The 23354-nt window shown below is 39.1% G+C and overlaps 2 protein-coding genes and 1 non-coding gene across 3 annotated transcripts; 1 reads left to right on the forward strand and 2 right to left on the reverse strand.

Annotated features, from left to right (window-relative positions):
• The first annotated feature begins 2956 nt into the window (after positions 1 to 2956).
• Positions 2957 to 10379, forward strand: LOC132169333 (uncharacterized). Its single transcript, XM_059580384.1, has 6 exons — positions 2957 to 3002; positions 3202 to 3678; positions 4044 to 4157; positions 4923 to 5359; positions 5460 to 5645; positions 10167 to 10379. Exons 1-6 carry the CDS (start codon positions 2957 to 2959, stop codon positions 10377 to 10379), a joined length of 1473 nt encoding a protein of 490 aa, XP_059436367.1.
• Positions 10380 to 16905: 6526 nt separating this feature from the next.
• On the reverse strand, positions 16906 to 18275 carry LOC132169334 (uncharacterized). The gene is made up of 3 exons (XM_059580385.1): positions 18174 to 18275; positions 17815 to 18075; positions 16906 to 17712 (listed from the first exon to the last, which is right to left on the reverse strand). The coding sequence occupies exons 1-3, from the start codon at positions 18273 to 18275 to the stop codon at positions 16906 to 16908; spliced, it is 1170 nt and encodes a 389-aa protein (XP_059436368.1).
• A 3557-nt stretch (positions 18276 to 21832) lies between these two features.
• LOC132173159 (small nucleolar RNA R71) lies at positions 21833 to 21940 on the reverse strand. The gene has a single exon (XR_009439255.1). It is a non-coding gene; the product is annotated as a small nucleolar RNA R71 (small nucleolar RNA).
• Positions 21941 to 23354: the final 1414 nt, after the last annotated feature.

Genomic DNA, 23354 nt, shown 5'->3' on the forward strand with positions numbered 1-23354 from the left:
GTCAGCTCGTTTCTATGGTCCTTTTCAAATTATTAAGAAAATTAGTCCAGTTGCTTATAAGCTGGAGTTGCCACAAGGGTCCCGCATCCATCCGGTTTTTCATGTCAGTTTGCTCAAACGGCATCTCAGCAGCAAGCACATAGAGTGCCCACACCTACCTGAAGTCTTAGAAGATGGTCGTTTGTCTCCCAAGCCTCAAGCAGTGCTAGAAACCAGGACCAAAAATAAAAAAACAGAGCTGTTGATTCACTGGCAGGGTCTCTCTCCTGCAGAGGCAACATGGGAAAATCGTGATGTCATCCAAACTCAATTTCCTGATTTTTTCCTTGGGGACAAGGAAGAAGTTAGGGGAGGGGGATGATAAGGTCTTATCGTGGGGGCCAAGCAGGCAGTTACGTGGCATTGCCTTGAGGACCAAGGAGTGATGAATAAGGAGTGGAATCTCCATTTAATATCTTTCTTTATTTTCATGGTTTAATAAGGAGCAGTATTTCTCCAATTAAAGGCTAGGTTTGCTATGGATCTTTCCTTATTAGATTTTGGTTTGCTGTAGGCGGCTAAACCTAATTGTTCTCTTCTGAAGGTGTAGCTGTATTTCTCTATTTAAATGCTTGGGTCATGAATAAAAGCATGCAAAAATATTATTTCGGATCATATATGTTGTTTGGAGGTCACGGCTCCCTCGAAGTAGCCATATATCGTTTTTTTTCCTAAGCTTTTGCTATTTACTTCCCAACTTTTTTTTTTCTCATATTTCTGCAATTGTGGGTGTTCATCCACCCACATTGCTTTGTTGTGGTTGGATTTTGGTGTTTTTGTAGGGGGTTTTGAGCGGAGTTGCTTTGTTTTGCAATTTTGGCTATCTCTAGTGCACACCAGGTGTTTGTCAAAAGTCCCCAATCAAGCTCATCATGCCAAGAGCTCGAGCTTCGTCCTCCTGAGGGTCCGATACCCGAGCCATTTCTCCCCCACCCACTTTTGAGGAGGGGAGCTGCTATTTGGGACCACCTTCGCCATTCGCAAAGACTTTCAAAATCTTGAGGCGACTCAATGGGCGGTCGCCGAGTTCAAGCGACGGGGGCTCAACAAGCTTTTCAAGCCGGTCACCACCACTGCCTACAGAAAATTGGTGATCGAGTTCTATGCCAACCTGTCGCATGACTGCAACAATGTGGTGGCCCTCTCTTCCAAAGTGAAAGGCAAAGCTATTGACGTAACACGGGCTGACATTGCTACTGCCCTTCAATGCAATCATGAGACCCTCCAGAAGCCGCACAACTTGCTGAGCAACCGGCCAGATTCTACGTGGCGGAAATCATTGAGGACATGTGCGATGGGCAATATGCCGATTCCCATCATAATGCCGACAGTCGATCCAAGCTACCTCAACGGCTTTGGTTTGTGGACTCCATATTACACCGTAATGCTTTTCCCTTGGGGCACAAATCTCAGAGGCGGGATCAATTTCTTCAAACACTCTACGCCTTCCATAAAGATGCTTGGTACTCCATTCCCGACATAATTTGGAACCAAATTCAGAAATTTTGGAATGGGGTGCACGTTGGAGGAGCAGAGTCCACACATTGATGGGGGTTCCCTTTCCCATACTTAATCTCGTACATCCTCCGGAAGAAAGGCATCAAGAGTACTGCAGTCGACCCTAACAATGGGTCTTCAGCGTCCACTAAAAGTGGACGCTATTGGTCATAAATTTTATTTTTTTATTTTTATTTTTAATTCTTCTACGTACTCTTTAGGGTCGATTTTGAGAGTCGACCCTAATAATTGGTCTTCAGCGTCCACTTTTAGTGGACGCTATTGGTCATCAATTTTATTTTTTGTATTTTTTTTAATTCTTCTACGTACTCTTTAGGGTCGACTCTCGAAGTCGACCCTAATAATGGGTCTTCAAAGTTGGTGCTATTGGTCATCAATATTATTTTTTTATTTTATTTTTACTTTTCTACGTACTCTTTAAGGTCGACTTTGTCGACCCTAATACGTAAGTAGTAGGGTCGACTATGAGAGTCAACCCTAATAATTGGTCTTCAGCGTCCACTTTTAGTGGACGCTATTGGTCATCAATTTTATTTTATTTATTTTTTTAAAATTTTTCTACGTACTCTTTAGGGTCGACTTTGAAAGTCGACCCTAATAATGGGTCTTCAGCATCCACTTTTAGTGGACCCTATTGGTCATCAATATTATTTATTTATTTATTTTTTAATTTTTCTACGTACTCTTAGTCGACCCCAATACGTAAGTATAGGGTCGACTATGAGAGTCGACCCTAATAATTGGTCTTCAGCGTCCACTAAAAGTGGACGCTATTGGTCATCAATATTATTATTATTATTTTTTAAAAAATTTTTCTACGTACTCTTTGAAAGTCGACCCTATTAATCTTTTATTTGATTTTTTTTTCTTTTTTTATTTTTTTACATCTTTTAGCGTCCACTTATTGGTATACTAATCAGCGTCGACAATAAGTTTTTTTTTTGGCCGCTTAAATTTTTCCCGCCCCTTGAATAATTCCCGCGTGTATATTAGGGTCGACTTACAGTGGACGCTAATAGTCAACCTTTCGACCCATTATTAGCATCCACTCCGATGTGGACGCTAATACTTAACTATTAGGGTCGACTTTCAATAGTCGCCCCTAATAGTTGAGTATTAGGGGCGACTTTTTAGTCGCCCCTGATGAGTAACTTTCTTGTAGTGTGACTCACTAGTGCTCCTCTTCATCTGCTCATCTATTTAAATATTCTATACACTTACACGATGCCATATTAATTACGTACTAATCATATGTTGGATCTATCTGATTTTATTTCTTGCAAAAGAAGAAAAGGTCCAAGGGGGTGTTATCAAGTAAAAAGACAAAAGGCAAAGGTGACGATTGCAAGGAGTCAGACAAGATAACTATAAAGCAGCTTTCACTTCCTTTAAATCAAATATGGCATTAGATGAACCAGTCCCAGATGTAGATAAACTTAATGCTAGTGAGTGCTCTCTCATTATTTTTTGTCCCCATGCAATCACTTAGATATGTGATATTTTATATTTTCTTGTAATAAATCACAATTTATTTCAAAAATTTGAGCTCGCGATAGAAATAAGTAAATTTAATTATTTAATCAATACTTTAACGTTGTGCTTCTTTAGTATCTAATTAAAAGGTATGATCTTCAAAATTTCCAGGGACAATAAGATTTCAATACCTTGACACTTCTATTCGTCTCTATCAAGCTGCCCTAAAAGGTGATTGGGAAGATGCTGAGGCCCTATTTGAGAAATATTCAGATGTGTTTGGTCGTCCCATAACAGAAGAGAATGAGACAGTTCTTCACATCGCAGTTGCAGCAGAACGTCCAGCTTTTGTAAAAGTGTTGGTGAAACGGATGAGTTCGGATGAAATAGCATTACAAAGCAAAAATGGAAACACAGCCCTTTGCTTTGCTGCTGGATCAGGAATCGTGTTAATTGCTAAGGAGATGGTGGAAGTGAACAAGAAACTGCCATTAATCCGTGGTATTGATGGAAAGACACCACTTTACATGGCAGCGTTGAACGGACAGAGAGATTGCCGGTGTCCTATCTATACCCTCTCACTCCTTGTGAAGATTTGGAATCTAAAGAACGCATTGATATCCTTGTTGCCACTATTTCTACTGACATGTATGGGATGTCCTACATCGATCTCACTACTATATATATAATTGGGAGTTTGGGAAAAATATTAGGTGCTCTGGTGGTGTTCTCCTGATCGTAGGTTGATATTATTTGAAAAAAAAAAAAAAAAAGAAAAAAAAAAGTGGCCCTTATTTCTCTCAGACGATTTTTAGAAAATAATATTCATCTAGGACGAGGAGAATACTAGGAAAAACACCAGAAAAGCACTTAAAATTTCCCTTAAAATTGCACAAGACCAATCATTCTTCATTATGGCATAACTTTGACTATATATGAGTTTTAGAAGTTGGATAGAGTACTGGTTTCTAGTGCAATATTACAGACCACATAATGATTTTTTTTATGGACAGATGTAGCATTGAAAATTCTGAGAAAGGATCGAAAATTAGCAACCGAGAAGAATAGCTTCAACCAGCTAGCTTTGCAAGAGTTGGCCAGAAAACCTTCTGCATTCGGAGACGAAAGTCAGCTATCTCTATGGAAAAGATGCTTAAACTACTGTTAGCGTACCTACCTAGCACAAACTTTCTTTACTTCCTAAGCTATGGGAAATTCTAATGATATATAATATTTGTAACTCTTTCTAATATAAACATAGGGTGCAAGTACAGATTTTTATATTTTTATATTTCTTTATTATTTATTTATTTTTTATTATTATTTTAAAAGAAATGCTAAGAGTTAATATTTTTCTCATATTTGAACTCTGCAACCCCAATGCTAGGATTCATATAGATGGACTCTGTGACGGGTCGCGGGGTCTTCGTGACCAAAACTCCTCATGGAGGGGAAAGTATACATGTCCAATTCATCTTCTTTTCCTCCTCTCCTGCTTTGAATAGAAAAATAAAATAAAATAAAATAAAAAAATACATGTCCAATTCAAGGTTGAGGTGGAGGTCAACTCCTTTTTTAAAATTTTTTGAATTTTTTAACAAAAGGACATGATTAGCTTTATATATAGTTGTTTCAGTTATCTATTAACGTGAAAGTTAACGAAGGTCTCGATTTACAAATGCTGCTAACACGTCTCCAATTTATCAAATTGAAAGTGAAGTGCGAAAGCACAAACGAATGGTGAAATAATTTCCTTAACTTTAATATAATGTCTTTCTAGGAATTTTGCTAAAATAATCACCTAGGTCCCCATCTTTGTTGACTATAAAATTGATATTAATTTCTTACCAAATGATTTTTCAACAGTTTTTTTTTTTTTTTTGTAATCTCAGGATTCAAAGGGATGTCTAACAAAGCTTTGATGCAGACGTTAGCTCATGAATTGGTTAAACTCCTCTGGAGTGAGACTCTACTATTGCCAAAAGACCAATTCTCAAAACTAGTTGACAACCATTCGACTTTACTTTTTGAAGCTGCCGAATTAGGGAATGTTGATTATCTAATTATACTTATACGCTCTTATCCTGCTCTCATATGGAGAGTAGACGAGAAAAACCGAAGTATATTTCACATTGCTGTTAAACTTCGGCAAGAAAATGTATTCAATCTAATATATGAGATAGGTTCTATCAAGGGTATGATTGCACAATATATTGACACAGACGATAACACCATGCTTCACTTAGTTGGACGATTGGCTCCTTTAGAGAGACTAAATATCATATCAGGAGCAGCCCTTCAAATGCAACAAGAGTTATTGTGGTTTAAGGTGGGTATACAATTATATGATTTGAATTTATTTTTCTTTAGATTGCATATTTATTGGTTGCACTTTCACTTGTCAACTATGTATGCCTCGATCATCGTAGGAGATAGAAAAGATTGTGCCACCTTCATACAAGAAGCTGATGAATAAAGATTTAGAAGGTGAACCTACGGATACACCGTGGGAATCATTCACAAAGAATCATGAAAAGTTAAAAGAACAAGGTGAAAAGTGGATGAAAGACACTGCAAACTATTGCATGCTTGTGGCGGCACTGATTGCCACAGTGGTATTTGCTGCAGCTTTTACTATGCCAGGTGGCAACAACCAAGAAATAGGAATACCTATTTTTTTGACACATAAGTGCTTTTTGGTGTTCTTCATATCAGATGCATTCGCTCTAGTCTCCTCTTTGACTTCGATACTAATATTTTTGTCATTTCTCATTTCACGTTATGCGGAAGAGGATTTCCTCGAGTCATTACCTGCAAGGTTGTTGTTTGGACTTACAACACTCTTCATCTCTATAGTAACCATGGTTGTAGCTTTTAGTGCAACCTGTTTTTTGGTTTATTACAGTGAAATGGCCTGGCTTCCAATTGTTATAATTGTTTCAATTGGTGTCCCAGTTACTTTATTTGTTAGGCTACATTATCAACTTTGGGCTGATATTATCCGCTCAACATATTGGTCTAGGTTTCTTTTCCAACCAAATAAACGTAGGCTATTTTAGCAGAAGATGTTGGGGGCAAGTTGTTGTGACAAATACTACCTAAATTAATATATAATATTTGCTACGTTTTACTCGCAAGTGTACAAGATCAAACGATAGTATAGTGCGGCCAATACGAGATTATTCTCACGGAGATTGTTGATTTTGTTTAGAATTTATTTTCTAAATTAAAATATCAACTTTGTCACGAAATTGATATTATGAAAAAGAAATAAAGATAAATGAAAAGGTAGGGCTTTGATATCCACCACTAGTAATGTTCAATAATATAACAATATGCCAATGTTCCAATCATATTATGAATACTTAAAGTTTGCCAACCTAAGGGCATGGGTGTATACTCCTTAAGCTATAGATTTTCCGAAGTAACGAATTAGGCATGGGTGTATACTCTAACTCTTTCTTTCTTAAAGGATTTAACATGGGTATCTACTAAATTGTTCTTTAGGAAAGCATAAATTTATGAAAATCGACAAACACATGGAATCTAGGGCATGGGTGTCAACTCCCGGTTCCCCATGTTGATTAACTCAAGAATCTGTGAGGAGATTCTTTTGTTACTCTATTAAGGGCCTATTTGGGATTGCGTTTGAGAGGTCTAAAAGTGTTTTTAACACTTAAAAAGTCTGTTTGAAGAAAAAAGTACTCGTTTGGTAAAAAAATTAAAAGCACTTTTAAGGGCCCAAAAAGCCTAAAAATAGTTAAAACACACTCTGACAAAAGCTTAAAAATAAAGCTTTTGCCCAAAAGCTCTTTTTGACTTAAAAGATCTATTGTTCAAACGCAATCCCAAACAGGTTCTAAGCTCAGGACTAGATCATCCAAATTGACTTAAATAACTAATCCATACCATATGTATATAATGGCTAATCACACACATATGAGGAATTCAATAAAACATGAATTAATCAAATTAAGCATCACAATATGATTATCACAAAGACGCCAATATTAATATATTAAAGAAACATAATTAGGGCTTCAATCTAGTCCTACTAAAGAGTTTAGTTACACATAATTAAAATAAAACTAAAAGGAAAAGGGAAAGAAAGAACTCCTAAAAGTAGCCTGCAAATTCTCCTCTCCAAAGTTGTCTCTTCAATTGTGTCCCCTAAATTGTGAGACTTGGAGGTCTATTTATAGGGCTTAGGAGAGTCCTAGAAGCCCTAGTAATCCTAGGAAATTCGCAGTCCAGCCTCCTAGTCCAATTAGGAAGTAATTGTAGTGCAAATCGAAATAGGATTCGTCCACATTTGCGTTCTTTTATTGTGGGATGATTTTGGCATAACAGAACTCAGAATTGGGAAAATTCTATTTCACAATGATTTATATAATTTTGAGAAAATTTTTCAATGCCGCTAGAATCACCTCAATCGGATACTTAAGCTGAAAGTTATGGTCAAAATACCGACATATGTGTAGAATCCAAATTTGAATCCAATCCGATTTTCACTCAAATTAGAGAAATTTCGATTTAATCCTTTCCTTTATTTGATTAAACTTAATCACATCATCTAGTTCCTCTATTATGATTGGTTAAGCTTAACCATATCTTCTAGGTCTTCCCAATTTGCCCTTTAAGCTTGGAACTTTTTCGTAAACGCTTTCTTTTCTTCCATGACCTACAAAAACACAAAAAACACAAAAAGGAAATAAAATAGCATAACATAACAAGACTAAGAAATTAACAGGTGTAAATTAAGGGATAAAACATGAATATTTTGGCACTTATCACACCCCCAAATTTACATATTGCTAGTCCCTTAGCAATATGAAACTAAAAACAAAATGAAAAACAGAAAACAAAAAGATAAATCAATCATTCATGGGATGCACGATTGCATTTAGCGTATGCAACAAGCCTTTTAAACCTCTAGGCATTCCCTAGAGAACGAGTGAAGTCTCATGAGGGTTTTTCAGGAATGTTACTCACAAACATTATGCAAAGTTCATGTTATCCAAAAATTGAAGTGTCACTCAAAACCATGATTTTCATTCATTGGCAAGTTTAAAATGACAAACTCCATCTACACAATGAATTGAAATTTTAAAGTTTAATTACTCACAAAAGACCAGCTAAGTCATCACAAGTTTGTGACAGTGTAAAGTGAACTAACTAATTCCAATGTGCAAAGTCTCAATATCTTCAAAGTACACTGAAATTCCCATCAAAATGAATAACTATGGCATAACTTTCTTTCTCTTTTTTTTTTTTTTTTGGTCAGGCTGTGCAATGTTTGGTTCCCTTAAGCTTTGTAATAGACCCATGTAGCGAGTGTTAGGCCAATGACTCCCAATCCAGATGGTTCTAGGACATTAGGTGTAAAGACACCCCTAAGGATTTACTAACTCAAGTCAAAAAGGCTACGAAACCAAACTAGCTATGACATTAATGAAATCAAAATTCTCACCTTTTGACATGAACACTCAATGCTTAATGAGGCAAAAGGTCCAGTTATTTAGTGAAAAATCAATGATCATTTTTTTTATACTTCTTTTTCTCATTTTATATATATAAATATGTCAAAGTATCCATCTAATAAGTCATCTAGTTTTCCCAAGACATAGAAATATACGCATCAGACTTTCATGTCATACCCTACAAATTATGTACTAATATGCTTGTGTAATATCAGGTCAAACATGTAAATTCTCAATTGTCCAAAATAAGTAACCAAACTTAAAAACTCAATTATCAGATCATGTGTTCAAAATTTTAAGCTCACCAATGAAAATCAAATCACGGTTTTTAAGATCAACCAAAATTTTAAGACCAACATGAACATGCATTTTTTCAAAAAATGGGACCAAGTGTGTGTAAAGTGTCTCCTATACCCCCAAACTTAAATTACACATTGTCCCCAATGTGTGTATAACATAGAAAGATCTTACCCGGGAGATGGATGAACTGCCTGGAATGACATTGCTCATAGCTCACCCCTAAACTTGAACTAAAGTACACTTGTCCCTGCAAAACAAAACACTATAGTAACAAAGGAAAACAAAAACAAAATAAAAGTAAAAATAAACTAAAAATGAAATAAAAACAAACAAAGAAATAAAAAGGATATGCTATGGGGTGCCTCCCCTGAATGCTAAGTTTAAGATCTTCAGCCAAACTGTTGTCCTCCTCTTAAACTTGAAGCACCAATCTTTTCTGTTCTTGCACCAAAGAGAATAATTTTTTCCTCTAACAAGGGGATTCCAATTGTCTGTAGATCGGGGTGGACCAATCTGAGTTTTCTCAAACAGTTTCTTATACGGTGGGGAATCTTGAACTGGAATAAAACTTGAGTTTTCCTATCTTGATGTCCTCAATTTGCTCACTTGGCATCTCTGACAAAATTCTCTCCTGGACTCTTGGTACTTCGAGAATAAGAGATGATGTTGAAGAATTCTCAGTGCTCTCTTCTTTTTCCCGATGTGGTTCTTGTGGAACCTCAGTTTGCTCCCCCTTCCTCTCATCCACTTAATTTTCAATCACTACTTCACTCCTCAATGTGACAGCTTGCTCATGATAGTAGGTGCACTCTTCCTCCATGTAGTGCTTATTAGGATTAGCCACTAACTGACCTTGGCACTCTTCTTCTTCTTCCTCTTTAAGTATGTCTCATATTTGCTTGAGGTGAGCCTCCATCCTTTCAAATGATTGTGTGCGAGAGTTCTCCATCCTTTCAAATGATCGCTTGCTTTCCTCCATTTAGCTAAGATGAGCTGACATCTCTTCTTTATAGGTAGCATGCTCTTTTTCTAAGGCAGCATATGCTTTTTCTAAGGCAGAACTCTTCAGAGGAGGTGGTTCTTCTTGGTATTGTTGATGTGGAGATGAATATGAATAATCATATATGGGAGATGGCACCTCTTCTTGAGCTTCTATCCTAAAAATGGATTACCTTAGACTTGGGCTAAGACAAGGATATGATTGACCATAGAACTGTGGAGATGGCTCCTCTTGGTATGCTTTTTCTTCTACTTCTTTGAGAATATCGCCTTTCTGTTTGCGGTGGGCCTTCATCTCCTCAATGTCTTGCCGTGTTTTATTGGTCACCAAACTGATCATAGCTAACGACTTTTCAGAAAACTCAAGAGGATGTGGTTCAGCCTGATATTGCTGTAGTGGAGCTGATTGAGAAGAATATGAATGATCCTAGAACTGCGGATTTGATTGATGGTGCAGTTCATAAAATTGTGGAGCAGGATTTCCAGGAACTTGAGCATGCCATGAGAGATTTGACTGTTGGCTCCATGTTGGGTTATAAGAATCAAAATAGCTGTCGTCCCTCGGTCTAGAGAATGATGTGTTCATATGCCCATAAGAATGGTTAGAAAATTGCCTTGGTGAGGGACAATTTCTAACATGGTGATAAGGGTTATGGCAATATGAACATGGTCCATGGGGTGTCGGAATGCTTCCCCACATGAGAACAAAAATAAAATAACAAAGTTAAAACTAAAAGGGAAACAAAATTAAAAATAAAGACTTACAAAAATGTAGACTCGAATGACCCTGCATGAAACGAAAGAAAGAAAAAAAAAAAGATCTATAATTAAAATAGTTTACGTGCTGTTGTCTGGATGTGCGATCGATCGCACTTGCTAGTGCGCTCAATCGCATTGGTATAAGTGCTCGAGCGCACCTCTGAAGGCAGAACATGAACTGCGAAAAAAAAAAAAATTAAAACAAAATAATGCAAACTAGGAAAGAAGTCTAAACAAAATTAAACAATCCCCGGCAACGGCGCCAAAAAATTGTTGTGCCAAATACTGCATAAATTAATAGATAATAATTGGTACGTTTTACTCGCAAGTGCACAAGATCAAATGATAGTATAGTGCAGCAAGTACGAGATCATTCCCACGAGGATTGTTGATTTTGCTTAGAATTGATTAAAATATCAAGATTGTCACTAAATTGATATTATGGAAAAGAAGTAAAGATAAATGAAAAGGTAGGGCTTTGATATCCACCACTAATCATGCTCAATAATATAACAATATGCCAATGTTCCAATCATATTATGAATACTTAATGTTTGCCAACCTAAGGGTATGGGTGTATACTCCTTAAGCTATAGATTTTCCTAAGCAACGAATTGGGCATGGGTATATACTCTAACTCTTTTCTTTCTTAAAGGATTTAGTATGGGTGTATACTAAGTTGTTCTTTAAGAAAGCATAAATTTATGAAAATCGACAAACACACGAAACCTAGGGCATGGGTGTATACTCCAGGTTTTCCATGCTGATTAACCCAAGAACCCATGAGGAATTCTTTTGTTACTCTATTAATCCCAGGACTAGATCATCCAAATTGACTTAAACAACTAATCCATACTACATGCATATAATGGCCAGTCACACACATATGAGGAATTCAATAAAATAGGAATTAATCAAGTTAAGCATTACAATATGATTATCACAGAGGCGCCAATATTAAAATATTAAATAACATAATTAGGGCTTCAATCTAGCCCTACTAAAGAATTAGTTACACATAATTAAAGTAAAACTATAAAGAAAAGGGAAAGAAAGAACCAAAAACGACAGCTTGAAGTAGCCTCCAATTCCTCTCCCCAAAGTTGTATGGAATTGTGTCTCCTCAATTATGCATTAAATTGTGAGGCATAGAGGTCTATTTATAGGGCTTAAGAGAGTCTTAGAACCCCTAGTAATCCTGGGAAATTCGGAGTCCAGCCTCCTAGTCCAACTAGGAAGTAATCTTAGTACAAATCGGAATAGGATTCGTCCAGATTTGTGTTCTTTTATTGTGAGACAATTTTGGCATAGCAGAAGTCCGAATTAGGAAATTACTATTTCACAATGATTTGTATAATTTTGAGATATCTTTCCAATGCGACCTCAATCGAATACTTGAGCTGAAAGTTATGATCAGAATACCAAGACATATGCAAAATCCAAATTTGAATCCAATCCGATTTTGACTCCAATTAGAGAAATTCTGATTTGATCCCCTTAAGCTTCTTAGAAAAGGGACTTTCGATAAACAACTTTGGAAAGGTGGAGGCTACTTCTAGGAGCAGTTTTCCCTTTATTTTAATTATGTGTAACTAGTTACTTTAGTAGGGCTACATTGAAGCCCTAATTATGTTTCTTTAATATATCAATATTGACGGCTTTGTGATAATCAAATTGTGATGCTTAACTTGATTAATTTCTGTTTTATCGAATTCCTCATATGTGTGTGATTGGCCATTATATGCATGCGGTATGGATTAGTTATTTAAGTCAATTTGGATGATCAAGTCCCGGGCTTAATAGAGTAACAAAAGAATCTTCTCACAGGTTCTTGGGTTAATCAACATGGGGAACCGGGAGAAGACACCCATGCCCTAGGCCTCATGTATTTGTCAATTTTGATAGATTTATGCTTTCTTAAAGAACAACTTAGTAGACACCCATGTAAATCCTTTAAGAAAGAAAAGAATTAGAGTAGATACCCATGCCTAATTCGTTGCTTAGGAAAATCAATAGCTTAAGGAGTAGACACCCATGCCCTTAGATTGGTAAACATTAGGTATTCATAATATGATTGGAACATTGGCATATTGTTATATTATTGAGCATGATTAGTGGTGGATATCAAAGCTCTACCTTTCATTTTTTTGTATTCCTTTTTCATAGTAGCAATTTTGTGACAAAGTTGATATTTTAATAAATTCTAAGCAAAATCAACAATCCCCGTGGGAACGATCTCGTACTTGCACCCTATACTACTGTTTCGATATTGTGCACTTGCGAGTTAAAGCGTACCAAATATTTGTCTATTAATTTGTGTGAAATTTGTCATAAAACACAGCTGTGCCTGCTTCATCCCTTTCCCAGGAATCCGTGACTCCTTCAGCTTTTGGTTCTAATGAGTAGTCTTAGGGCCACGTGGAGTGCCTCCTAAAGGAAGTCACTGCTCATATTCCCCGACGCTCGGAATTCTTGGTGGAGGAGCCTGCCGTTATAGAGATTGTCGAGGATGATGGCAAGGCCATGTTGATTTCAGAGGAGGCTAAGTCTAAGAGTGTAGAGGCTTGTAGAGCCGAGCCCAATCCTTCTCAACTTTAACCCAAGGATACAGAAACTACCAGAGAACCCGAAGGAATTCCTTATCAATGCGAGGTTGGATCCCACTCCTTAGAATTGCCTCGTGAAAATGAGGTTAATCCTTAGTTTGCGATGACACCGAGTCATATCGGGGAGACTCCTTGCTCGACCGAGGATCATTTCACCGTGGCTTCTCAGCGGGCCAATTCCTTGGTTAACCTGAGGACTTTGAGTTGGACGGTTGGCCCGCCCCTTACCGATTGAGCTGGGGATTGCTGGGGAATCCTTTCAGTGCCTTAGCCAATTTGATCCCCTTGGACTGCCTGAAGGGTGCTGGCGACAAGTCTCCAAGGGAAGTGATGGAGTGGAATATTTACTACCAATTGGTCGTATGTGCTCCTTATTCTCTTCCTCTGTTTATGCTTTTTATAAATTGGCTCACTATGCTCCTCTTTTGCAGGGTATTATGAAGACACTATTCCTCTACTGCGACTTTAAGAACCACCTTCAGAGCTCGACTTCAATGACTGAGAGTCTGCTAAAGAGATTGGAGGAGTCCGAGGCTGAGAAAGGTCGGTTGAAGGAGCTTTTGGCCCAACAATAAAATGAACTGCTTCTCTCAGCTCAACAGTTGTCGCTCACGGAGAACAAACCTAAAAAAGCTAACTCTAAAGTTTTTGAGTCCAATTATCGAGCTGAGAGCCTAGAAGCCGAGCTCATGGCGATGAAGGAAAAGTTTGAGAAGCTTGGTGAAGACCATTCAATCCTCGGGGAGGAGCTCAAGCAAATTGAGGAGAGATGCACCGATGCTAAGCTGCAATGTATTTCCTCCGAAGATAGGATAACTCGAGTGTCTTCGCAGCTTAAGGAAGCATAGAGGGAGGCCTCGGTGCAATGTTCGAGAGTTGAGAAGGCCAAGGCAAGGTCAAGGGGACTCAAGGAGAAGTTCGATCATGTGAAGGGGTAGCTTCGTCATTACAACGAGAAAGCTCGAAACTATTTTAGGCAGTTCTCCTTTGCTTCTTGGACAAGAGATCAAGGTTGGGCCCGCGGGTAATGTCGGGATTTCTGAACATGAGGACGAATGATACTTTTATAATATTTGAATATTAATCAAAAAGTTCATTTTGTCCAACTCTGGTTTGCTTTTTGTTAAGTGCCAAAATATTCATATTTTAGCCCTTAAACGTATATGTGTTAATTCCTTAGTGTTGTTAGTTTATGCCATTTTATTCCTTTTCTGTATTTTCTGTGTCTTTGTAGGTCTTTGGAAGAAAAGGAAGAAAACCTGGACGTATTGAGCTTAAAGAGCAAATTTGGGAAAAGCTGAAGGCTTTGATAGTGCGATCGATCGCAGGAGACCTGCGATTGAGCGCACTACAAGCAAGAGAACTAGATGAGCGCAAGGCGTGCGCTTGTGCGCACAAGCAACATCCTCGATTCCATCTGCGATCGAGTGTCTAACATATACAATCGATTGTAGTCCTGCGATCGAGCGCACATGGGCTGCGATCGAGCGCACCCGTGCGCTAGAGAACAATGAGCTGTGGCCAGAATGCCCTTTCCTTCCATATTAGGGTAGTCCAAGTCCTACTTGTAATAGGATTAAACCCTACGAATTTTCTAGGTTTACTAGTGTAACAAGGACTTCTAAAGGCCTATAAATAGACCTCTTAGCTTCTAGGAATAAGTGTGGAGAAAAGAGGCACAAGCTTTGGAAAGGAACTAAAGGCTAGATCAAGAGGAGTTTCGATTTTTCTTCTCTTCCACCTTTTATTTTGTTATGTAGTTTATATTTTAATTGGGGCTAGATTGAAGCCCTAGTCATGACTATTTATGATTTCAGTATTGGCGCCTTTGCTACAATTATATTTTGGTGTATTTAACTTGATTAACTCTTGTTTTCTTGTATTCCTCATATGTGTTTGCCTGATCAACATAAGCATGTGGTATAGACTTGTTAATTAAATCAATTTAGATGACCAAGTCCTGGGTTTAATAAGAGTAACAAAAGAAATCCACACTGGGTTCTTGGGTTAATCAACATGGGGAATCGGGAGTATACACCCATGCCCTTGGCCTCATGGTTTGTCGGTTTCCATAGATTTATGCTTTCTTAAAGAACAACTTAGTATATACCTATGCTAAATCCTTTAAGAAAGAAAAGAATTAGAGTATACACCCATGCCTAATTCGTTGCTTAGGAAAATCTATAGCTTAAGGAGTATACACTCATGCCCTTAGGTTGGCAAACATTAAATATACCGGTATGATTGGCGAATTGGCATATTGTTATCTTAATTAGTCTGATTAGTGGTGGATATCAAAACCCTAATCCTTTTTTAGTTTTAGTGTAGCTTTTATTTTAATTCAATCGTGACAATTGAATTTTATCTGTTTGATTAAATAGGAAATTACTTCTAAACATAATTTACCAATCCTCGTGGGAATGATCTCGTATTTGCTTGCTATACTATCATTTGATCTTGTGCACTTGCGAGTAAAATGTACCAAGTATTTGCCTATTAATTTAGGTGGGTAATTGGCACAACACTATTCCTTTCCTTTTGCAATCTTTTGAAAATAAACTTTAAGTCTAATTTTTTGAATGCTTGGCCTCTGGAAAGCACCCTTGTGGTTGTCTTTCACTGAGGTATTTTAGCCTTCAAATGAGCCTTCTTTTGAGGCTTTTCATTCTTAAAATGGGCTAAGTTCATAAAGCGCCTTTACGGCTATTTTTCTTGAATGTGGGCCTCGAGAAAGCGCCTTATCGGCTATATTTCTCCGAGGTAGTCTAATCTTTGAACAATCTTTCTTCAGAGGCTTTATGTTCTTAATGGGTTAAGTTCGAAAAGCGCCTTTACGGCTATATTTCATGAATGTTAGCCTCGAGAGAGCGCCTTATTGGCTATATTTCACCGAGGTATTTTAGTGTTTAGAATTAACCTGTGTCCGAGATTTTAAACTCTTTAATTGGGCTAAGTTTGGAATGCGCCTTTATGGCTATTTTTCTTAAACCCTTGGACTCGGGAAAGTGCCTTTACAGATATTTTTCACTGAGGTAGACATTAACACAATAATTTTTTAATATTCCTTGGATTAATACGATGCTTTTACAAAGTAAATTTAAATTGAAGCTAAGCAATTTAAACATAGTATTTCTTCAGATGCTTGGCATTCCATGGCCTCAAGAGTGCCTTCCCCTCTCTGTCTTCGAGGTGATATGCTCTAGCTTTATGGCATGCCATTACTTTGTAAGGTCCTTCCCAATTTGGAGCTACCTTGCCCTTGGCTGGGTCTTTGGTGGCGATAGTAACTTTTCGCAAGACCAAGTCTCCCAGCTTGAAGCTTCAGTTCTTGACCTTTTGGTTGAAGTACCGAGCTACCCTCTCTTGGTATGCTGCCATGGTTACTTGGGCCTGGTCTCGCCTCTCCTGCAACAAGTCAAGATGTAGCTTGATGCCTTCATCACTGCACTCGGGCAGAAAGGTTTCTGTGTGGAAGCTTACCGATCCAACCTTGGCTGGGATTACTATTTCGCTCGCAAAGGAAGAGCATAAGGAGTCTCTTCGCTTGGAGTCTTCTTCGTAGTTTGGTATGCCCATTGGACTTCTGGGAGATCCTTGGCTCACTCTCCTTTGCGCTCGCCAGGCTTCTTCTTCAGCATCTTGAACATGTTCTTGTTGGTGGCTTCTACTTGCCCATTCGCTTATGGATGTCTCGAGGATGAGAAGTAGTTCTTGATATGGAACTTGGCACATCAATCTCGGAATGAGTCACAATCAAATTGCTTCCCATTGTCAGTTACAAATGCGTGTGGAATGCCATACCGACATATGACATTCTTCCAGAGGAACCTCTCCATGCATTTGGTTGTTTTGTTCACCAAGGCCTCCACTTCTGCCCATTTTGTGAAGTAATCTACTGCCACCACTACGAACCGAACACCCCCCTTTCCTTGGGACAATGGTCCTACTATATTTACCCCCCACTGCGAGAAGGGCCAAGGTGAGGAAATGAAACTTAGCTCCTCAGGGGGTTGCTTGGAAACATTGGCAAAGTGTTGGCAATTGTCGCAAGTCCTAACCATTTTCATCGAGTCCTGACTCATATTCTGCCAGTAGAAACCTGCTCGGACAGCTTTGTGTGCCAACATTCTTGCACCCAAATGACTGCCATAGATGCCTTCATGAATCTCTCGGAGGATGTAATCACCTTCCTCCTTAGAGACACACTTGAGAATGGGTAACATGAAACGTCGTTTGTAGATGGTTCCATTTACCATGCTGAACCGAGCAGCCATTGTCCTCAATTGGACTACTTTCTTTTTGTTAGTTGGAAGAGTTCCCTTCGCCAAAAATTCCACCAACTCTTCTGCCCATTTTGGCATCACCTCTATTGCTAAAACCATTCTCTCCTTGTTTATAGCAAGCTTGAGTAGAATTTGGACTGGTTCTTTGGTTTCTTTCACACCGCCCTCGGTTGCTGAACCTATCCGAGCCAAATGATTTGCCTGTTCATTCTCTTTCCTTGGGATTTTGATTATACAGAATTTTTTGAAAAAATTCTGCATTTTTTGTACTTTAGATAAGTATAGCTTCATCTTCTCCCCTTTGGTCTCAAATTCTCCTCGGACGTGTCCGACAATCACCTGGGAGTCGCTTCATACTTCAACAAATTCTGTTCCCATCTCTAGAGCCAAGCTAACTCCTGCTAAGACTACTTCATATTTGGCTTCATTGTTGGTACTCTTGAACTCCAGCCTCAAAGAACTACGCAACTCTTCTCCATCTAGTGTTATCAACACCACTTCTGCTCCACCATTCTTCTTTCTGGATGATCCATCCACGTAGATCACCCATACTTCGTCCCTCAGGCATTCTTGTGTTTCTAGCAAATTCGTGAATTCTGCCAAGAAGCCTTTGAGGGCCTGTCCATTGATGGTGTTTTGAGGGACGAACTCAATATCGAACTCCCCTATTTCGATTGCCCAATTAGCTAATCTATTAGACAGATCTAGCGCATCACCTTCTTATGTGGGTACTCAGTTAGGACTTTGATTGAATGAGCCTCGAAGTATGGATGAAGCTTCCTTGATGCAATGGTCAAAGCGAAGGCAAGCTTCACCATTTGCTCATATCTTTCCTCGGCTCCTCTCAATGCTCGGTTGATGAATTATACTGGCTTTTGGACGCCCTCTTCTTCTAGGATCAATGCTGCACTAACCACAATTGGCTGTACAGCTAGGTATAGGTACAATATTTCTCCAGGAATTGTTCGGCTCAACAAAGGTGGGCTGGCTAGGTACTTCTTTAGTTGCTCAAATGCTTGCTCACACTCCTCGAACCACTCAAATGCCTTTTTTAAGATCTTGAAGAAAGGGAGGCATTTGTTAGTTGACCGAGAGATGAACCTATTCAGTGCTGCAATCCTTCCCGTCAGTTGCTGAACATGCTTCATATTCTTCGGGGATTGCATGTCTAGGACTGCTTGGATCTTTTCAGGGTTGGCTTTGATTCCTTGGTTAGACACCATGAAACTGAGGAACTTTCCTGAGGAAACTTCGAAAGCACACTTTGCAGGATTTAACTTCATCTTGTATTGCCTCAACGTCTTGAATGTTTCTTGCAAATCATGGGAGTGGTCGAGTGGTAGCACACTCTTGACAAGCATGTCATCGATGTAGACTTGCATATTTCTTCCGATCTGATCTCGAAACATCTTGTTCGCCGGCCTCTGGTAAGTGGCCTCAGCATTCTTTAGACCGAACGGCATGACTTTGTAGCAGTACAAGCCTCAGTCCGTGATGAATGCAGTTTTCTCTTGGTCAGCCTCATGCATGTAAATCTGGTTATAGCCAGAAAAAGCATCCATGAAACTGAGCAGCCCATAACCAGCCGTTGAATCCACTAGCGCATCAATTCACGGTAGTGGAAAGCTACCCTTTGGGCACTCCTTGTTCAGGTCGGTGAAGTCCACACACATCCTCCACTTCCCATTGGACTTCTTGACCAACACTACATTGGCCAACCAATCAGGATAGTAAACCTCCTCGATGAATCCAGCCTCGAGCAACTTCTCCACCTCTTCAACGATGGCCATGTTTTGCTCAGGAGTGAATTTCCTTCTCTTTTGCTTTACTAGCTTCATCTGCAGGTCCACATTCAGATGATGGACAATCTCCTCGGTGCTGATCCTTGGAATGTCTTCGTGTGTCCCTGCAAATAGCTCCATGTTTTCCCAAAGAAAGGTGACAAGGCCTTCTCGGACTTCTGGGGTTAGTTGTGAGCCGATCCTCACAACTTTGCCTTCCCCCATAACTACTTCAACCAGCTCCTCGGCTGGTTCACTGATGAGTGTCAAATATTGTATATTTGGGCCCCTTAACTTATGTTTGTAAAGTTCTTAGCTTTGTTATTTTCTGATTTTTTTGTTAGTTTTGGTGTTTTGGTGTATTGTAGGTCATTGAGAGAAAACTGCGGTTTGAAGGTGAAAATAAGCAAAGGAATTGAAGATCCCTAAAAGTGCGATCGAGCGCACAATGTAGTGATCGAGCGCAGTGCGCTCGAGCCCATGCAAGGCACGCTCAAGCGCACGCCTGCACCGCGAAAGACCTGATGAAGTCCCGATTGTGCTCGAGCGCACCTAGGGTGTGATCGAGAGCACTCGCGCTGACCTGGCAGCGCCAGAACCCAAGTTTAGGTTATAAATAACACATTTTTCTCTTGTAAAAATATATTGGAGGCAACGTTCTCTCACAATTTTTGAGGTTTCACGTTCTTCGTGCTCACATTTTGTGTTCTTTTGTAAGTGTGATTAATTTTATGCTATCAATTGAACTCATTATGTTGTGTTTAGTCATGGGGGTTGAGGATGAGGCCTCACCATTGACTTATGTTCATACTTTTATGTTTTTGTTCATACGATTTTGATATCAAAATAAAGTTTGATGTTCTACTGTTGTTTCAATTGCAAGATTAAATTCGTGTGATTGATTGTGATTGCTTATTTTCAAAAGTTGGATATTTGATGTTTTTCATCCAATGCATACATCGAATGATTCAATTTAAATCGGATATGCAATGTGATTTGGTTTAAGTGGAATATTCGTTGTGATTTGTACACAGATGGATGCATTGAATCTTTCGATAGGGTTTATAGATAATAGAACATGTTTGGATTTTCATCGCTTTTCGAATTTTATGATCGAAAACATAGGAGTTTGTCGTATTGATTTGGTGCAGTGGATTCTAAAAACCTTAGTATTTTCTATTAATTGTTTTAATAATTTTCAATAGTTTATGTTTTATTTTGCACGACAAAATCACCAACTTCGGAACTAGGTTAAAACATAATTTAGTTTAAATTAGAAATTGGTTTTTGCAAACACAACTCCCCGTGGTTTGACCTCGTACTTGCACACACTCTACTACAAACGACTCATGTGCTTGTGGGTGAATATATTTTGCACATCAAATTCTGGCACCGTTGCCAAGTAGTTGTTTGTTGTTGTGAAAATTGATTTTTTGTTTAAATTGATTTACGTTTTTCTACTAGTTTAGGTAGATTTTATTTAATTTTTATTTTTTCAAGTTTTTATTATTTTTATTTGTTTTCTTTATTCATCTAATAAAAAAAATAATATAAAAAAAAAAAGGTGTTTTGTTGCTTTTGTTTTTTTGCAGTTTCGGAGAAAGTTAGTCGCTCCCAAATACGCTTGATCGCACCTCACCTGTGATCGAGCGCACCTGGGCTCGATACTCCATGCCTACGCTCAAGTGCGTTTATGCTCAATGGCACTCTAGTGACGATCGAGCGCACTACCAAAGGGCACCACACACAGTCACACTCGATTGCACCCCTGTGACGACCTAGCGCACGTACTCTCAATCACACCTTACCTACGCTCGAGCGCACCTTCGCAAGCAGCATCAGCATACCAGAAGCAGCTAAGTGCAATTTTTGTTTTGTTTTGCAATTTCTCTGGTTTATTTTTGTTAAAATTTTGTTTATGTTTTTATTATCTTTTGTTTGTTTGTTTGTTTTTCTTTTTGTGAATATTTCATTGTTGTTTAGTTAGTTCATTTGAGCTCTTGTGATTGGTGTATGCTTGGTCGGAGATCCTTGAATCTACAGTTGATACCCTTAGATCCTGACTTAGAATGAAATCTTAGGAGAACTCGGAGAGCACTTGTTGAAAGTGAGAATAGAGGTGAAATGGGAGACCAATGAGATAACATACCCCAGAATGTGGAGCAACCTAGGGTTGAGCATGGGGATCCGAGAGCTGAGAATTTTGAGCAAGCTAGAGCTTGGAATGTGGATTTCACTACATCCCTCAAGGATTTGTTCCCACCCGTTGCAACTAACTCCCATTCATGTATAGTGTTGCCATCAACCAATGCTACCCATTTTGATTTGAAGCCACATGTTATCGAACTCCTACCATCGTTCCCTGGCCTAGAACTTGAAAATCCTTACAGTCATGTAAAGAAATTCAAGGACATGTGCGCCACCTTCAAATTCCAAAATTTTTCTGAAGAGTCTGTCCACCTTAGACTATTTTCTTTCTCCCTGCACGATAAAGCCAGGGCATGGTGGGATTACAACACGCCTGGGTCCATTACATATTGGGAAAGTTTGTTGAGAAAGTTCTATAACAAGTTTTTCCCAATGTCAAAGGTAAATGAATGCAGGAAGGAGATTAGGTCTTTCACTCAGAAGGAGGATGAGAAGTTTTCAGAAAGTTGGGAGAGGTTCAAGGAGTTGTTGATAAGATGCCCTCCACATGGATATGAGAAGTGGAGACTCGTTCAGTTCTTCTACCAAGGATTGACCCAATCCAACCGTAGTATGATCGAGTCAATGAATGGGGGGCATTCTTAAGTTTGACGGGGGATGAAACATATAAGGCATTGGACAAGTTGTCCGACAAGTCACAGTAGTGGGATTTTTCACATTATTAGGATAAATTTGCCTGTATCCCCAAGAAAGGATGCATCTATAAGGTTAAGGTGGACACTGATTTGATGATTAAGATAGATGCTCTCACCAAGAAGGTAGATGCTCTCGTTGTAGGTCAGTCCATCAATGCTGCCAACACTTTCAATGTTGATAGTTGTTCCATCTGTGCTAGTCCTATGCACTAAGCACAGAATTGTCCATCTATGCCAGCTTTTGCCAAGTATCCTATGGAACAAGTGACTGCTTTCAATGATTATCGGGAGCAGTCAAATGGACCATATTCTAAGACCTACAATCCAGGGTGGCAGAACCACCCTAAATTTTCATGGAAGCAGAACCAATCTGTAAATCAGGGAGGAGCTCCTCATCATGCTCACAATCAATACCCGCCTAGATTTCCACCGGTTTTGACTCATGGTCGCTCATCCCAGCTAGTACCATCTTCTGCTTACGAAGCTCCCACTCAAGCACCAACATCGGTTTCACAGTCGTTGGAAGAAACTCTAAGGGACTTCACGAAGATGACCAACCAATCCATCGATGACGTGAGAAGTGCGACAATGGTCAACACCCAAGCGATTACCAAGCTGGAGAGTCAGATGGGACAAATGGCAAGTCACTTGGGTGAAAGAGAGAAGGGAAAATTCTCTAGTCAGCTCGTGCCCAACCCGAAAGGACAATATGCGGTTGGAAGTTCATCAGATCCTACGCACAGGAAAGAGCAGGTGCAATTGATTGTCACACTGAGGTTAGGGAGTTAAGTGGACAATCAAGTGGTTCTTCCTGAAGAGAACCCAGCTATGCTACAAGGGCAAAAGAGTGGCAACAAGGAGAAGCGAGATGCTGAGCCATCTACAGCCATGCCAATTGTTGAGGACCCTCCTAGGCCATTTGTGCCTAAAGCACTTTACCTGAAAGGTTGCAAGCACCCAAGAAAGGAGGGAAGTTTGAGGACATTCTGGAGGTGTTCAAGCAGGTCCAAATCAATATCCCATTTTTGGACACCATCCAAAAAGTGCCTCCATATGCCAAGTTCTTAAACGACTTGATCACAGTTAAGAGGAGAATGAATGTCCAAAAAAAGGCATTTCTGACGGAGCAAGTTAGCTCTATCCTTCAATGCAAGTTGCCCATTAAGTATAAGGACCCTTGGTGCCCTACAATCTCTTGCACGATAGGAATCAACCAAATTGAAAAAGGCTCTTTTAGATCTTGGAACGAGTGTGAATCTCCTACCCTATTCAG

Source organism: Corylus avellana, chromosome ca2 (genome assembly GCF_901000735.1).
Source record: "Corylus avellana chromosome ca2, CavTom2PMs-1.0".
In the NCBI taxonomy this organism is placed as follows: domain Eukaryota; kingdom Viridiplantae; phylum Streptophyta; class Magnoliopsida; order Fagales; family Betulaceae; genus Corylus; species Corylus avellana.

Coding starts and splice junctions, on each gene's coding strand:
- LOC132169333 (XM_059580384.1), top strand. CDS start 2,957: ATGGCATTAGATGAACCAGTCCCAGATGTAGATAAACTTAATGCTA. Junction 4,158..4,922: donor TTCTGCATTCGGAGACGAAA/GTCAGCTATCTC, acceptor TTGTAATCTCAG/GATTCAAAGGGATGTCTAAC. Junction 5,360..5,459: donor AAGAGTTATTGTGGTTTAAG/GTGGGTATACAA, acceptor CGATCATCGTAG/GAGATAGAAAAGATTGTGCC.
- LOC132169334 (XM_059580385.1), bottom strand. CDS start 18,275: ATGGTGAAGCTTGCCTTCGCTTTGACCATTGCATCAAGGAAGCTTCAT. Junction 18,076..18,173: donor CTGAGTACCCACATAAGAAG/GTGATGCGCTAG, acceptor ATCAATGGACAG/GCCCTCAAAGGCTTCTTGGC. Junction 17,713..17,814: donor TGGGAACAGAATTTGTTGAA/GTATGAAGCGAC, acceptor CAAAAAATGCAG/AATTTTTTCAAAAAATTCTG.